General features: G+C 38.2%; 1 protein-coding gene across 3 annotated transcripts in view; it reads left to right on the top strand.

The window, feature by feature from the left end:
- The window catches only part of LOC124613966, a 520,281-nt gene that overhangs the window by 449,871 nt on the left and 52,850 nt on the right, over positions 1-17,560 (top strand). For all 3 annotated transcript variants that reach the window (XM_047142754.1, XM_047142753.1, XM_047142755.1), the window contains exons 10-11: positions 439-739; positions 2,959-4,195. In XM_047142754.1, coding sequence (XP_046998710.1) covers positions 439-739; positions 2,959-4,195 — 1,538 coding nt within the window. The remainder of the gene's footprint in view (positions 1-438; positions 740-2,958; positions 4,196-17,560) is intronic.

Raw genomic sequence — 17,560 nt, 5'->3', positions numbered from 1 at the left:
AGTATCAGAATTTTTAAATAAAAGTTCATGGTTGAATATAGAGCATTGCTTTCCATGAAGATAATAATTTTTCTCTTTGTTACTGAGTTGACTGAGTCTGGCTGTACACAAGCTTCAGGTCTCCCTTGGTCAAAACAGTGGATTTGTGTTAATAAAGAACAGGCTTTCTCTTGCCCTTTCCATCTTGATTTGGGCTTCATTTGAATATGTTAAACCTCTTTTATCATGCCATCTTTGTAATCACTGCCAGTGATTTGTATCTAGTCCTCTCACTGTAAAAATTAACTGTAACAAATCATTGAATAAAAAATTGAAGATGCAAGATAGTGACGTGTACATATATCATGAGAAAGATGAAATATTTGACTGTTTACTGATTGCAGAAATATTTATGCTTAGAAGGAATGCCTGTAGCAGTATGGTACTAATATTTTCCAGGAAAGAAGAAGGTGAAGATGGGCTGCGGGAGATGAAGCAGCGCTTCTCTGCTTATGTCTCTGCACTGAGAGCTGCTGGAGCCGACTTGTCCTTGGCTGGCATTGCTGCTGCTATGAGTGCTGCACCGCCCCCACCCCGCATGGTGAAAGGTTCCGAGCTTCCCAAACTGCCACCCCCACCCCCACCACCATCTTTACAACCGTCATCACCATCACCACTGCCACCACCACGACCACCACCGCTACCACAACCACCTGCAGCAATCACGTCATTGTCATCGCCTGAGATTATGACTAATTCAGTGAGTAAACACAATTTCAATTATCCAAGAATATGTAATCATTGTGTGTATGCTAGGGCTGTCATATTTGTAAAAAAAGAACTCATTTGCAGTAAATTAAAGTTGAGAAATAAAAGGTCATTTTGTGACATATGTACAGTACACCGGTTGCTACTGTAGTATGTTAATTAAAAATTGCAGAGATTCTCAATGTGAGGGATGTGCTGCACCTCCTCCTCCCTCCTTCCCACCATAAAAGTGATGAGGGGGTGACATAAAGGCTTTTGGCAGTATCATAATACAAATATTCTGAACAGAACTTTTGTTCAGAGATTGGGAAAGGGGGGGGGGGGGGAATAAAAAAAATGAATAATGCCTTTCAGTGTAGTGGTTTATGATATTTTATATTCTGATGGAAGAAATAACAGTGTTGAATTCTTTTCTGATGTTTAACCTTTGATGATATTGCAAAAGTAATGAAGTTAGAATGTAGCTAAAAATCTTTTGCTTGCTTATGATAATCTTCGGATATTTTTTATCTGGCAGTAGCTGCAATAACTGAAGGCGTAAGTTGTTGGCTGACAGATTTGTAGCTAGGAGGGATTGAGTTGTACAGAAGTTCTCAAACAAATATTTGTATAATTGATGGGTCTCTTTTTAGGACAGTCTCTATCAATAAGTGCCCTGATATTCAAAAGGCCTGTTTCCTATTCAGTGGTTATGTTTAAACACAAAAATGTGGTACATTGGTGGTTCAACAATAACAGGACAACAGTAGCTTCAAAGGGATGGCTATTACATCAGCTGCTTGCTGGATTTCTGATATCATACACAGCTAAGGTTGTGTTTGCATTCTTTTACTTTTTCATTTCAGTTGAGAGTTTTGTGTGTATTCTTCTTGACGAGACTCGACAAAGAAAACCTCATTCATTTAGTGTCTGGAAATACACAGTGTCTTGCAAAAATGAAGAGATACACTATTTATCTCTGTGCTTCACAAACACTGTGATGAGTAGTGAAGAGTATCGAGATGTGGTAAGACTTCACAAATTTGACAAAATGCATTTTTCTCAAAAAATCCTGTTAGGTTGAAGTCCACACTCAAAAACCTCTCTTGTCCAAAAATCTCCTAATCTAATACTCTGTTGGCATCTTATAACATTTATTACAGAATTGCTAAATGCAAGAATATCACAAAATTGAGCTACACTTACCTTATCAGTGGCAACTAACATAGTCTCAAAAGTATTTAGTAAATCCACTTCTCAGCAGCTAAATTCTCCAACAACATAGTATGTAGAGTAGTCTCTGTGCTCTCAACAATCGCTTGAAAAATTGTACAACAGTTGCTGTGCCCTTCAAATGGATCAAGCTGCAGATATTCATATCAAATATTCGTCTGATGCCATACTGAACACCCCTCATATTTTGCTGATGTGTAAGAAAAGCTTCTGTTATGTAAACATAATTCTGTTCATGAAAAATGCTCAAAGCCCTTTAGTTATTGTCAATAATTTATTTACCGAAAATATGATGCCTTACGATAAATGTATTGTAATATGTACAACTGGAACTTTTTACAAGATATGGAGTCAGTGCTGGGTTACCACAAGGTGTCAAAGACTCATGGGCTCTATTCATGAAGTGCTGTAGATTGTAATATAAACTGCATGTTTATTCCAAACTATTTCAGAAGTTACAAGGTCCTGTGTGAGGAAAGTGAACTGGAGCAGATGTATAAAGTTGAAGAGAGTATTTGTTTCCTTGCTGGGGATTTTCAATCATTGTTGCCAAATGTAATACAAGTTGAATGTATGAAGTTGTAATATGCAGACGGAACTGAAAGACATCATCAGTAGTAACTGGCACCATGTAAAGGAACATAATTGGTATTAAAGTTAATTGTATATTGCTGAGTAAAATTGGAATCTTTTGAAACATTTGGTTAAAAGTGAAAAATACAAGTGAGATAACTGAGGTGATATTGAAAAGATGCAGTCATTAAAACCAGGCATTAATACGTAGGCTATACTGATGGGTGAATTCCATTCTGTTGAAAGGAAAGCATAGATGGTATTATTAGAAAACAGTATTCAGTGTATTATTTGAAACTGAGTTCTCCTGTGTCAGTTACATGCTATAAGTCACTTCAGATGAAGTTTTTCTGTACAAGCAATACAATTCTCTCTTATTTGTGCTTTGAGTAAAGTTTAACTCTGATATTTTCTTTCCTTTTCTAGACTCTCTGTGAAGTGTCTCCGCCCTTCACAGCAATGGTGACGGAGAGTACAGCTAGCTCAGAGCAGAGTGCAGATGTCTTTAGCAATGTTTCACGCTCAGAAGCTGCAGCAAGCAAATACAGAAACCAAGCACCAACAGCAGCTTCCAGATCACCTACAGTGGATCCATATCTTCCAGCAGCAAGACCTCGTGCAGTTTCTGAAGGAGATGACACTACTGGATTCAATTTACAGAATTTTGTAAATCTCTTCAAGGTGCCTGAAGAGGAAGAAAATAGTGTTGAAGTTCAGCTGTCACCTCTTGCCAATAGTACTGGCATTACCACAGACTTAGAAGAAAAAGAACGGCTCAGAAATCCACTTTCTCCTTCATCACCTCCATCGAGGCACCCATACACCGCTGCCCAGAGGATTAGGGCAGCATCAGAAAGTGAACTACAGACTGCCAATAGTGGATCGACCTTTATTCAGTCAGATCCTGCGAGCAGAGGGGGCAACTGGCAGTTTCCGAGGCCCGGAGACATGCCTCATTCGGGAACTACGGAGAGAAGGCCCCCAGAAAGACCGACGGTTATTACCGGACGGTGCTGTGCTGGATCTGAGAGGATGAAGTGCAGTAGATTGTCAGTTATGTCAGTCACAGGAGATGAGAAGAGGATTACCAGTGTGCGTGGTGAAGTTACTGTGTTAAAAAGGACTATGAGTGCAGATGTAGAAAATCCGAGCACTACAAAGAAACTGAATGTTGGACCCCGGTACTGTAGGCAGCGGCACAGAGTTGAGCATCCTCCTACGGAAGCTCTGAGTGTGGAAGTAAATACACTTCCACCCGATGAACTGCAGCATATAATATTGTCGAGGGACAGTGGCATGTATAATTCACAGCCGACAGTTCTCGTATCACAGCACAGCCTGTTTCGGACATCACAGCCAGCACTTCAGACTGTGACACAAAATGTGCCTGCATCTTCTTTGAGCCCCCCTCAACTAGCCGAAATGCAGAGCACGTCTGTTACACCACCATCGTTTATTATGGAAGAACCTAGTGGCCTGCCTCTTGTGAACTTAAGTGATGCCAACACATTGTCAGTTGGTTGCCAGGATTCTCTTATCAGCCCTGATCATGGAGACAGTGACTCATTTTCATCTCTAGGATTACCTGATCCAGAGAATAACCCAGAGGTCTTAGACCTGTTAGAAGCATCTGAACTGAAGCTAAATTTTGACACATTGCAAGGTGAGGTAGCATTTTAAATTTTTTTGCCCCTTCATACATATCTTTGTGTTTTTGTTCAGTGATTCATTCCAATACAGCTCTAGCATAGTATATGTGATATTTTATTAATGTTAGTATGTATTTTCTTTTTCTTTTTTCACTCAGTCATTCCTCATTGTCTTGTACAGTCATTCTCTTTGACACTGCTTTTGGTATGTGAATTTTGCTCCTTGCTTTGAATTAACCAGGCTCTTGCTGATACCCTCAACATGTGGTCACCAGGTAAGTTGATGATACTAGTAGAAAAATATTGTACCAAAAGCATGTGCTTATTGCTTTCTGGAATATACACTGTTATCTTCACTCTTCCATCAGTTGAAAGTTTTATTTGTAATTTGGTTACTGGTTTCACATGCAGTTTGAATTCATAATGTTTGTGTTCTGTCTTTTACTGAATGTGCGTAGTACCCAATACTTTGTCAGATCCAGTACTACAAGAGATTAAGGAAGACTTGCTCGTTACTGTAGGTAACTCTGTGTAACATGAGTTTTTGGTCAACTTACTGGATATATGATCATGATTTTTTCCCCACAAGATGATGTTTGAACTTCAGATATTTTTGAAGAAAATGAAAATGCTTTTGTGTTCAGATTTAAGGATTTAAAGGACTCAGCTTTTTTTCAAATACTGAAGTAAGTGTGACTTCTGGATTATTGTTGTTAGGGTTGTAAGTTGAGCTATGATGACAAACATTTTATTAATACTTATGTAAATGGCAATATGTACACAACTGTGAAACTAATTGTGACAGTTATGAGTGTCTCTCGTCTGTTAATCAAACCTCACTTTGTGGTCTTCTTGCAGTTAAGTATTTGCTGTATTTCTGGAATTCTTTAAGGTAATTCACATACCTACATCACTTTCACATTCAGCACTACTCTGTTCCAGCTTCTGCATGTGGCCAATTTGCTCCAAAGTGTCAAAGCATTTGCATTTTCTTATCAGTACCTTACTCATTTTTATAGTTGTGTCATAGAAATATCCCAAGTCTTTGTTGTTTATGTTACAAATTTGACCTGAGTGATTGGTTTTATTGTCTCTTGCTGCCAAAAAGGATGTATAGAGGATATGCAGAAATTCCATCTTACCTTTCTCTTTTTCATATTTAAGAAAATTTGCATGTAATCAGCACACTGTTCAGAAGTAGTATCTCTGTCATTCGCATTCAAAGAGAAAGCTGTTATCACTATAGTTTGTCCTGTGTGTAAATAATTTAGGATTGAAGGAGACCGCTCATGAAATAGCAGATGTGTTGAATCATTGAGAAGCACACAAAAAGAATGAAAACTTTACTAGATTTGTGCTGGCTGGATACACAATGCTGTGATTGTATTTTGGCAGATGGACTGGGGTGGGGGTCGTATTGGGTGGGGTGGTTAGATCAAGAAAGAGATGGAAAGCAGGAGAAGGGGGGGGGGGGCAGATAGTTAATGGCTCTGAAGGAGGCGGAAAGTGTGCAGGATAGGAATGTGGATGGTACTAGGCATGTGGCACATCGATACTGGAGCCAGGGAATTGGTGTGGCGTGCTGTGAAGATGATGGAGAAGTGTGAATTGGAAGGGAGTGAAGGACACATAAAAAATTGTCACGTGGAGCACATCATGCTGGATAATGAAGATGACACATTGAAGTGTGGTGGCATAAATAAAACTGTCCACATCAAATATATCCTACACACAAAATTTGTGACTTGTGAAAATGGGCAAAGCATGAAACAAATCAGCCAGTAAATAAAGAGCAACTTGGTGTTAAACATTATAAAATGTCTTTTCTTCAATATTTGAGAGCTAAAAGATGCAATGCAGTGAAAACATTTATATGCCCCACAGTTGTCATCTAGTTAACGAAAACTGATAGTAGTCTGAATTATACAAGTTTTAGAATAGTGAGAATGAGTAAACCCAGGTATTTCTTACTTTGGAGATTAGGTGTGTGAAGAGATTATTCGTTGTCTCATTCTTTTCAGACATTAATTCATAGTTCAATCAGATTGTGTGTGTGTGTGTGTGTGTGTGTGTGTGTGTGTGTGTGTGTGTGTGCAGTTGCTTTATCTGTTTCACACCATGAAGGAGTTGTGCGGATTGGTCATTTCAAATGTATATTGACAGAAAATGCAAACTTATAAACTTTGCAGTGTACGCTTTTGGACAGTAACTGCGCATCGCAGACAGGTGCGTGAACAATATACGCAGTTGTCGGCATTCGCCAGAGGACGTGTTGTTGGGCTTAAAGAAGACAGTTGGAGTAAATGGTGAATTGCTCGACATTTTAATAGGAGTGATGCCACTATTCGGCGATGCTGGCAGAAATGGGTGAACTGTGGCCGAATCCAGCATCAAGAAGGAAGTGGGTGACCTAGAGACGATAGAATGCGAGGACCGAGCAATCGTCAGAGAGACACTCAGAGCCCTGGAGTCATAGTTGTTATTGATCTGACGTGCAACTGCTACTTCGGTGACACCGAGGACCATTAATAGGTGGCTTATAGAAATGGGGCTGAGCTCACGGTGGCCCATGTGCCAACTACTGTTGACCACTGTACACCGACAAGCCTGTTCGCAGTGGTGTTGGGCACATTTGGCCTAGAATCTCATTGATTGTAATAGAATTGTCTCCAGTGACGAGATCCTCTTCGAACTGGGCCCTGAAGATCAGTGAAGATGTGTCTGGAGACTCCCCATACAGTGGTCGGATATCAACCTACCAACTGCTATGGTCGGGAGTGCCATTTCATTGGTATCTCAATGATATTCTGCACACCATCTTGTTGCCCTTCATGACAAGTCATTCTGGGCTTACATTTCAGCAAGATAATCGCCACAAACATGTGGTGAGTGTTTCTATTGGCCTTCTTCAGCTTGCCAGACGCTGCCTCGGCCAGTGAGGTCGCCAGACCTCACCCCTTGTGAGAATGTTTGAACATTATGCATGAGGCCCTCCATCCATCTCGGAATTTGGATGATGTAACATGTCAGTTGGACAGAATTTGGCACGATGTCCCTCAGGAGGGCATCCCACAACTCTGTCAATCAGTACCCAACTGAATAACTGCTTGTGTGGAGCAACTTGTTATTGGTTTGTTCAATTTGTGATGCTCTTTCTCTTCGATAAATTGTCCTATTTTTCTGAAACTGTACTAATTAATGTGTTCTGATGTGTCTTTCTTTCTCTCTTTTTTTTCTTTTAATAAATAAAGATTGTGTATTCTGAAAGAGTGCTGACTGAAATTTCCTGCTATAGAGTCCTGATCACAAAAGCAATTTCTTTTCTTTCAGAAATATGTATTAGTTTTACTTCATCTTGGTAAAAATCTGAAATATACCTTTTAAGTTCAAACAAAGAAATTAAAATTTGTCGTTTCATGCTGTTAAATTTTACTATTTTCCCATAAAATTTAAACGTGTATCAAAAATATTATTGCTATATTTCCTAGTACATGATACAAGGCCATTTCTTCCGCCATTTTGTGTTGTCTCATTATGTATTGAGTACTGTAAACTTCTAGTGGTTCTGTGCAGGCTGGATGAACGTTTGACTTTGGTATCTGGTACAAGAGGCAGAGTGAACAGTGTAGTTGTAATTTATGTAACCAGGTAGAAAAATCAGTTCTGGTTTTTGCTACCAGACACAGTAGCATCATGTACCATCCAACTTCTATCGTGTGCTGTACTGTGATGAACTTCATAGGTGGTGAAAGGGCATTTACTATTGAAGCTGTGTTAGTAGAATAGTGACAATGTCACAGTGATAATGAAAAAATGATTAAATGACTGGTGAAAGAGAATGGTTATAGATGATAATAAATGTAAAAATACTGGCAATGAGATTGAGGCACCATGTTTAGGTACATGTCTTAATTTGGTGGAAGTTGTTGACTAGCTGAATGCACCATGTGTCCCACATATCGCAACCAGTGCCTCATATAAACTGTTTCTTTGTGGCTGTTGACAGCTTTGCAAAATCATGTGACACTGAAAGCTTGAGAAACTCACCATTGTACAGAAACTGAAAAGTCTCAGTGTTTGCACTCCAAACTCCCCCATATGTGCTGAATGTATTGTGAACTGACACAGCATGTTGAATAACAGTTCCACTTGTTCCTTGTAGGGTTTATCTGCCCTATGTGTTGTACATGAAAGCAATTGCTTTTATTGCGCATGCGGTACACATTCACATCCATTCTTCACCAGTTCTTCTTTGATTATTTTTGTGCAATGTTGGGCGGTATATATACTGGGTGAGTTGAATAAGATGTGACACCCATTTTATTTGGTGAACAGCTCAAGATATCAAAACAAACATGAACACTTGTTAATGTAGGTGTTGAAGCTGTTCCAAAAGATGTCTGAGAAATATTTGTAACATTGCAAAGCAAGGTGGCTGACTCGTGTTATTGTGGTGTAAACAGAATGAAGTGGGGCTGTTGGGCCTGGCTCCAGTGTTGTACACAGCAAAGAGATAGGCCTGCTCTTAGCATATACATCTTATGTTATTTGTAAATGGAATATGTCAACTTCAGCACTAGAAAGACTATTTTCAATTTGTATACATACTCGTGTAAGTGGACAGCTTTTGTGGAAACAAATATACAATTCAAAGGCTGGACATGACAAACCCAGATACAAAGGCCATCCACCCCCCCCTCTCCCCCGGCCCCTCCCCTGACAGTGTTTATGCTGTAATAGTCAATGCTGGCTGCAATACCTTTCAGTTCTAGTACAGTTCTCAGATATTAGTTTCAACAACTACACAAACAAGTGCTATATCACTGTACCCATCTTTTCATGAGATTTTTTTTCTTTCTGTCTTTTCCTCGCTCTGTCTCTTCTTCTTCTTCATTATCTTGAACCATTTGTGAAATAAGAGGGACATTATGTCTTATGCAACTCACCCTTTATGTAATTAAAATACCACCAAACAAAATGGCGGGCCGTTTCTTGTCTTCAGGAGGTGAAATTCCGATACTGCTGATAGATACTTTAAAATAGAAAAAAATCTATTTGTAGCTTTCAGAACTGTTAGTTCCTTCAGCTTGGAGGAAAGGAGGATAGGTTGTGGAAGGTTGGGAAGGAGGAACAGGTCACTCAGACACCAGGATGTGAAGACTAGGGGCACACAGATCGATATAATATATTTGTCATTTGCAAGATTTGGATTTTGAAGACTGCACTGTCATTTCCATTTTCCCCTTTTGTTTTCTGGAGATGTGACGTACAAGAACACTAAAATGGAACCCATATGAGTTACAGCTGTAGTGGGATGTAAGTGATAACGTCTACAGAGAAAAATCTGCCCCGACTACTCCTTTTATTTTATCCCTACATTCTGAATCTTTCATTTATTGATACATTTGATACTGACGTACATTGCTTCGCAACAAAAATTTGTAACATTTTTGTTGTAACTTTTTTGCAGTTATCGGTGTCATTAGTCTATTATCGGTTGCACTGGGCAGCTGTAGGTAAAAACCAGTAAACTTCTGTCAAAATTGTACACTATCATTAGAGAGTAAGTAAACAGAATAAGTAGTGTAACCACATGCTTAAACATAATATTTGGATACTGTTTTGTGGTGTATGTAATTAATTGTGTCTAGGCAGATACTTTACATCAGCACTGCGAACTGATAGCTAACTTTCCATGCTACATACATCTACATCTATATCTATTCTCTGCAAACCACCATGATATACATGCATTATATTTAGCACAGCTGTGAATACTTACCATTCATTTATTTTGCCTCTGGCAGTTATTCATTTTCCACTCTCCTGATACTACAATAATATTTTTGTTTTTATTTATTTATTTTTCGCAAACTGATTATGTAGGAATTAATTTTTCTTAAAATGAAACTTTCCTGTATGTGGCATTTTTTCTTTTTGGGGAACAAAAATATTGAATCTGTCATTGCCTTTCCTCTTCCAGCTGTTTCATCTTTTTTCTGTTGATTTTAATGTAAATTTTAGTTATGATATGATATGGAATGGGTAAAAACTCGAAAGCTAGTATACTTCTCAGTCTTGTTTTCTGCACCTCTAGGTGACTCAACACCTTTACTATTCTTTGAGTTGTTACTTGTACTCCTAAATCATTTATATACTACCAGAACTTCACATTATCATAATTCCTGTGGTTTTTTATGCAGAAGGAGGGATTCTGCCACATACAACCCACTTTGTTTGCCAGAACTGCAGTTCTTAAAAGCAGAAGGTAGGGGGTTTCAAGTAGAGTGTTTAAGGGAAGTGTGATAGTTTGGAGCAAAATAAGCAAGTAATGTAGAAGAATAAGAAATCCTAGCAGAACTCATGAGGAGATGGGGTAAAGGACGAGTGGGGTGATAGTATTCCAAACAGCTACATCTATCTTCACATGTGTGGACGAATTTCATATGCAGGTATTTCACTCGTTGCAACAGCATGTGTGTATTTATTGAAACTGTCAAATAGCGTTAGAAGAAAAATTCGTTCATCTGTAAAGATAAGCTATCAGTGTTGTTCAGTATGTAATGCTGGGAGTCCTGTTTTATGGTGAAATCCAATAATTTTTCATGAACGAGCTCAGGGCTTACAAAATTGTAGAGATGTATTATTGTAAGGGCAGTAAATTGTTCATGAAGGAGCTCAGGGCTTACAAAATTGTAGTGACAGTATTACTGTAAGAGCATTTTTTTACACTCTGCCCTGTACGGAATTTGAATCGAGTAAGACACAAATTATGAATATATGTTTGAAACTTTTGCTGTTGTTCTGTGCCACATTATTTCGGTCAAACCATGCCTCCCAGAGCACGTCAAGTATCTCAAATCTGCAAGTCTTATTATTGTAAGAGCATTTTGGCAAATATTAGGAAAGGCAACCACTCATCTGCATATAAATGATGGATGGCACATAGACACATAAAGAGATCCCAAAATATCTTGTATGTTTCTGATGTGTGATTTTCTGACCTGTTATGTTTTCCCGTGAGTCACATCTCATCTGTGGATGAGCTGCTGCCTTTCCAAATTTTGATTTTGTGCTCCTCTACAGTAGAATTTTGATAACTGGATGTTTTGTAATATTTTCTCAAGCTGATGGACGTTCGCCAAGTTCGGCACTTTTGCCACTTAAAATGTAGCAGAATGTCGAACCTCAAAAGCCAGTGGACGAATGCTCTGTTAACAGTTTCACATTCAAAACATTTTCCATTTAACAAACAATAACATATAACATAAGCTCTGTTAATGTAGTCAGTGGTTTTAGCTGCTTACCAGTCTGTACAGCTACTCTCAGATCCAATCCATACATTATTCTTTTTTGGTTTTCATTGAGCTTAGCAGCATCAAAACCAAATATAACTGTTTTTCACTTTTTATTCATGCAGTACTGCTGCATAAGTATCTCAAAACTTAAAATGTTTAGTTTGGTCCCTTTAACTCCAACAACCAACCAACCAATGTAAAATGTTTAATTCTGATTAGATTTAATTTTGTAGATTGCTATCATCACTTATGTTGTCTGCAGTTACTGCAAATAATAGAATTTACCTTTTTTGTAAAAAGAACTCTTATCTAAAATGAAACTGCATGCTATAATTTGTCAAATTTGTGACCATTTCAACTATATATTTTTCTAATATTATGCACTGGTCCCAAAGAAATAAATCCTTTTGTCCTGTTGTAAAATACCACATAATTTCACAGCCATTCATTGTTTTGTTGCCCCTTTTGTGTGTTATAGATATAATTAATTTTCTCAAGTTAAACAGTGTGTGCAATGAGAGAGCCTCTTACAAGGAATAACTCATTAAAGAGTAGGTAATGTACTGGGATACTCCATGTGGGCACCACTTCACTGGTGCATTCTTAAAACTGATTTTTTATGCTACTATTGTTTTGGCACCAATGGTTCTTTGCCACCTCAGACTTTAAGCATCCCTTTTGTAGACAATATGAATTCATGGGGAGTAAGGCATGAGGGTTCATAGTGTATTTTACATAAGAAATCTCCGTACTAATGCCATTTATGAAACTGTGCAGTGTCATAATAATGACTAAAATTTGTGTTGAAAAAATATAAATCAGCAATGCTCCTATACTGTTTTGTATATGAAAAGGTGACTGCTTTTTTGGAATAAACACTATCATATGCTCAGCTATAGTTTGATATCCACTACAGTCCTTACAGTGAAATTAAACACATTAAAATTTGAGTCTTTAGTAATGTTTTGGAGCATGTGGTTACACCAGTCAATGTGCTTCCTGCTATGCTCAGCTGTACACAGATGTGCCAGCCACAGATTGATTGAGACATACCTTAGCTTAATTAACAGCTCTGCTCCAGGCAATTTAAACTTTCATTTCTGTATCTGTATAACTGGTACGGCTGGCTCCAACCACTGTGTTTACAAGTGTGTTACATTCCAACCTTTTGCTGTGAAGTGAGAAAACCCAAGAGGTGGCCTTTTATTACAGCATGTGCTTCTGTTTATAAATTCATTGTCCTTATTGGACTGCATGGCTCATTGGAAGGAAGTTCAGATGTCACTTTAATAAATATTTAATATCTAAAATTATGTTAAATCCTACAGATTCTTGATGCTGAAGCTACACTTATTCAATTTGTGTGTCAGCTCCTGGAGTACATGTAGTTGCCACTTTTGTCCTCTCTTTCTGCACCAGTTGACCAGAAGAGGACAGTATCCACATTCACAATGAAATGGTTGCTCAGAGTGACAGTTTTTATAACTGAGCAGGTAGAGATGGTGGTGTTTAAAGTAACAAAGGCAGAGTAAAGAATAAATCACTTAAAACCAATGTTGAAAGATACACAAACTATATAAGTGATTTTGGTTGAATATAAAGAGCTGGAATAAGAACTGTATGATATCTGTGGTTAATATCAAACTAGTGTGTGCAATTGCTCAGTTAAATCTAAATGTCTGTGGTAGACCAAGTGCAGAGTTCATACCTATTACACTGCTCAACACAGATCTTGGTGCCAAGAATCTGAGAACTATTTTAGGGTCACTTTACTGCACTGAACACAAATGTAGTGTCAGTTTTTGTAGATTGGCTCTAGTTTTCTAGTTATTTTGTTTATTGAACCAAAAAACTTGTAAAAACATAGAGTTGAACAGGAAAACTATGAATCAACTCAGAAACAGCACGAAAACAGTACTAAATCATTATAAAATAAAAACATGAAATAGACAGCGACATTGGCATTAGTCCTTAACAAAAGAAAAACAGAATCTTTCCCAATTTTACATGAGAAAATTCAGTTTTTGTGGTTGTCTCCTACGTGGTTGATGAGGACAGTCATGATTGAGATTCCAGCAGTAGTATGCCATCAAGTGGCTGTTCAATCTTACTTGATACCTTTTGTCCATGACGTGGATGACGGAAATCACAAAGATTGACAGGAAATTTATGTAAGTGGCTACGGAGGAACTGCACCTTTATCTACATCTACATTATAAACTGCTGTGAGGTGCATGGCAGAGGGTACATTCCACTGTACCAGTTACTATGGTTTCTTCCTGTTCCATTCACATATGGAGTGTGGGAAGAATGATTGTTTGAATGCCTCTGTATATACAGTAATGATTCTAATCTTATTCTTACAATCCTGATGTGAGTGATACGTAGGGGGTTGTAGTATATCCCTAGAGTAATCATTTCAAGCTGGTTCTTGAAACTTTATCAATAGATTTCCTTTGGATAGTCTGCTTCAGTATCTCTGTGACACTCTCCTACAGTTTAAACAAAAGCTGTGACCATTTATACTGCCCTTCTCTGTATGCATTCAATATCGCCTGTTAGTTCTATCTGGTACGGGCCCCACACACTGGAGCTATATTCTAGAGCTGGTTGCACAAGTGATTTGTAAGCAATTTCTTTTGTAGACTGATTGTACTTACCCAGTATCCTGAAGTCTACCACGTGCTTTACCCACAACTGAACATATGTGATCATTCCATTTCATATCCCTACAAAGTGTAATTCCATTTCATATCCCTACAGAGTATTACACCCAGGTATTTGTATGAGTTGGCCAATTCCAGGAATGACTCATTGATATTATAGTCATAGGATACCATGTTTTATCATTTTGTGAAGTGCAAAATTTTACCTTTATGCTCATATTAGCTTCAAATTAAGAAAGTTCATGAGCATGTTGTGGACCAGTTGTTCGTATTGTTCGTAGTTCCATCCTTAATGATTGCCCAAGAAATTCCTTGCAATAGGGACCTGACTACACCAGGCAGATGCTTCGGTGATGGTCATCACTTACTGAAATCTGAATCATTGATAAGCTTGCGAATTTGAGGACCGTAGAAGATTCCTGCTTTAAGTTGTTGATGACTAAGTTCAGGGAAGGATATTCAAATGTGCTTGAAGCGATTAGAATTTCTGTCCAATGGTTTATGCATGCTACCTGGATATGGAGCAGATGGAGAATGACTTTGTCCTTATCAGCCAAAACTCTCACATATGATGTTTGCTACACCAACTGTCATATGTTCTCTGGAAGGCCATGCCACATTTTTCCATTGTTGTTGCTTAGCTGTACAATCCCCTATGCAGATGAAACATGGTTACTTCGTGTAGCCACCTTGTTGCCCAAGCAAGTTATTGTCAATCTTCAGAACAGCAAAAATAAGCCACCTGTGCTGATGATAACGAAGTTTCTGCAGAACCATCTTCATATTGTTATATTCTTCATGGTGTTTCATGAAGTGGGCGAGTGAAATAGATGCATAGTTACTCCCATTGTGTAACATAATGCATTTCAAGCTTTTTATAGATTTCTCTATAAAAAGTCACCAGTCTTCTGGTTGGTACTCCAGCAGATCCATTGAGAAGTAGTAGCACCGGGATATCATTGCAGTAAACAGTGTCATCATTTTCATTGAAATAAGGGAGAAGCCCCTTTTCTTTTGTCTGGTAAGCTGTTATAGCAGTTTCTGGCTTGAGGCAGTTCATTTCTTTGAAACTGGATGCCAAGAGAGCAGAAGCTTGTTTAGACAGACTGAGGTCTTAAATAAGATCACTGAGATTTTCCTGGGAGAACTGTTGAGGTGTAGAGATACTGGCTTCGTATTCAGTGTCATCAATGCTACTTTTTTTCACAACCTACAATTCTTCAACATCTGACCATGAAAAGTTCAGGCCATGAGGTAAATACTGACATTGGAGTATCTTTACTAGGTGTCACAGGTCACGTTGGCAACTCCCAATTCAGGGTGCTCCCACTTCCATTTCTTGTATTTATTGGAGACAAAAAGGTTTATTTGATGATCACCCTGTATCTTAAAAATAGAGCCAATTTGGAAAAACCAATGACAGATTCGGGTTCAGTGACACCAAAATACCAAAATGTTCATAGCAACTTCCTTGCCACCCAGAAATTTTTTTCGCCTTTGTAACTTTTCTGATAGCTTCTTTATGAAGTAGCTCTGGCTCTATAAGACTTTATTGACATTACCCACTCTCTTGCCCTCACCCACTCTCCCACCCTGTCCTCCTTGTCAATCACTCTCCCCCAGTCCTTACTCATTCTTATCTTTTTATCCACTCTCTCCTGTTACCTGACAGCCCACCTCTCTTTTTTATTTCCCTCCTTACCACCTGTCTTGCCCACTATTCACTCTCTCTCTCTCTCTCTCTCTCTCTCTCTCTCTCTCTCTCTCTCTCTCTCTCTCACACACACACACACACACACACACACACACAAAAGGTTGAGTACCACACCAGTATTTCCTGAGAAAATCATGGGACATACAGCTTGATTCAAATGAACAGTCAAAAACGGTTGGGATGTATTCAAGATCAGGGAATAGTCAGACATTTTGTAAAGAAGAGGGAATCAAGAGCAAGCAGTGCTTGGAGTAGCTGGTATAAGGCCCTGATAAAAGAACATTGGAATATTAAGAATAGAGCTAAAAATAAGAACAGGGTGAAGTGAAAGCTCAATGAATATCAGGGAGGCTCTTACCGTTTCATCCTTGGATGATGGCACTGAAAGTATGTGATTCGGGCAGTAATGACCAAAGCTCATGTGCTAGTTGTCGAAGTCCCAATACAGCCTGCTTGCTATGTTTTATCAATATACTCTCGTATAAATCCAGTGGATATATTATCGGTATCTGTTAAATATAATAAGTAGATTTTATATTTTCTGTGGTTGGAAAATGTGTCTTTTGATTGCATACAGCAAGTTTTTGATCATCATTGTGGGAGAGGGATGGGAATCATTGTCATGTTGTAGTGTGCAAATGTATATCTGATGGTTATAAATTACCTACATTTTAGGTAGAAATTGCTCCACCACTACTGGAGACAGTTGACAGTATTATCGGTGTACATTTTCCTACCATTACACGAGTTTATTCTGTGACTGCTTTCAAATGTGTACTCTGTAAATCCCTTTGTGACTTCATTATAAACCATTGATTCATCTTTTACTGGATCAATATCCTTTGAATAAGCAATTAATTTAATTCTGATGATCAGATATACTGGAGTCAAGCAGGCGTATGTGCATAGAATGATTCTTCATCTTTGTACAAAAACATCCTAATTGATCATTTTGAGACAATGTTCTTCTCTAGGTTTGTAACCCTGTAGGGATCTTTCAAGTATTAGATTTATTGCTGAAAACTTCACTGTCTCATCTTCCAACAAACCAGAAATATTAAATTTATTGTTGTAGCCTAATTTCTTCTTCAGATAAATATCTGTGGTCTGAAAGACGAGCCTCCAGTAATGACAGCTCAATGGCGTAGTTTCATTGCCCAGTGACTGCAGGAAGTCAGTCAATGACGGATGGCATTTGAGCAGCTAGTACGAGCCACATTGCTGCATTGCAGAATGAATGCACACGTGTGTTAAACATTAACACTGAATTACTTTCATGGAACTGGTTCTTTAGTTTCAGTTTGTCTAACTAGAAATCTAGATCATAGTTTATTTCATTTGGTATTTTTAGTAGTGTTTACTGACAGTTATTTCATTTTAAACCAAGTCCATTGTGATGCATGGTGCAATCCCAACACGAGAAGTGAAAAAGTGGAGGAAGAATGGTGCTGCATGGTCAGACTTGCAAATTTGTGTACTGAAAAAGAAAATGACCAAGGTGAGCCCATATTTCCTTATGTTCCGGTCATAAAGATGACAGCAAATACTTTGAAACTAAACAAAGTAACTGTTATGACAATAGGGAAAGAAAAGTGCAATAAAGACCGTATACTTCAGTGTACATTTTCATACAGTTGGTCTACAATTTTACGGTTATTTTCATACACTTTTACGTTTAAATATCTCTATACATGAAAATAA

The sequence above is a fragment of the Schistocerca americana genome, chromosome 4, assembly GCF_021461395.2.
Source record: "Schistocerca americana isolate TAMUIC-IGC-003095 chromosome 4, iqSchAmer2.1, whole genome shotgun sequence".
Lineage (NCBI taxonomy): Eukaryota > Metazoa > Arthropoda > Insecta > Orthoptera > Acrididae > Schistocerca > Schistocerca americana.
This window is presented reverse-complemented; position numbering and strand designations above follow the sequence as displayed.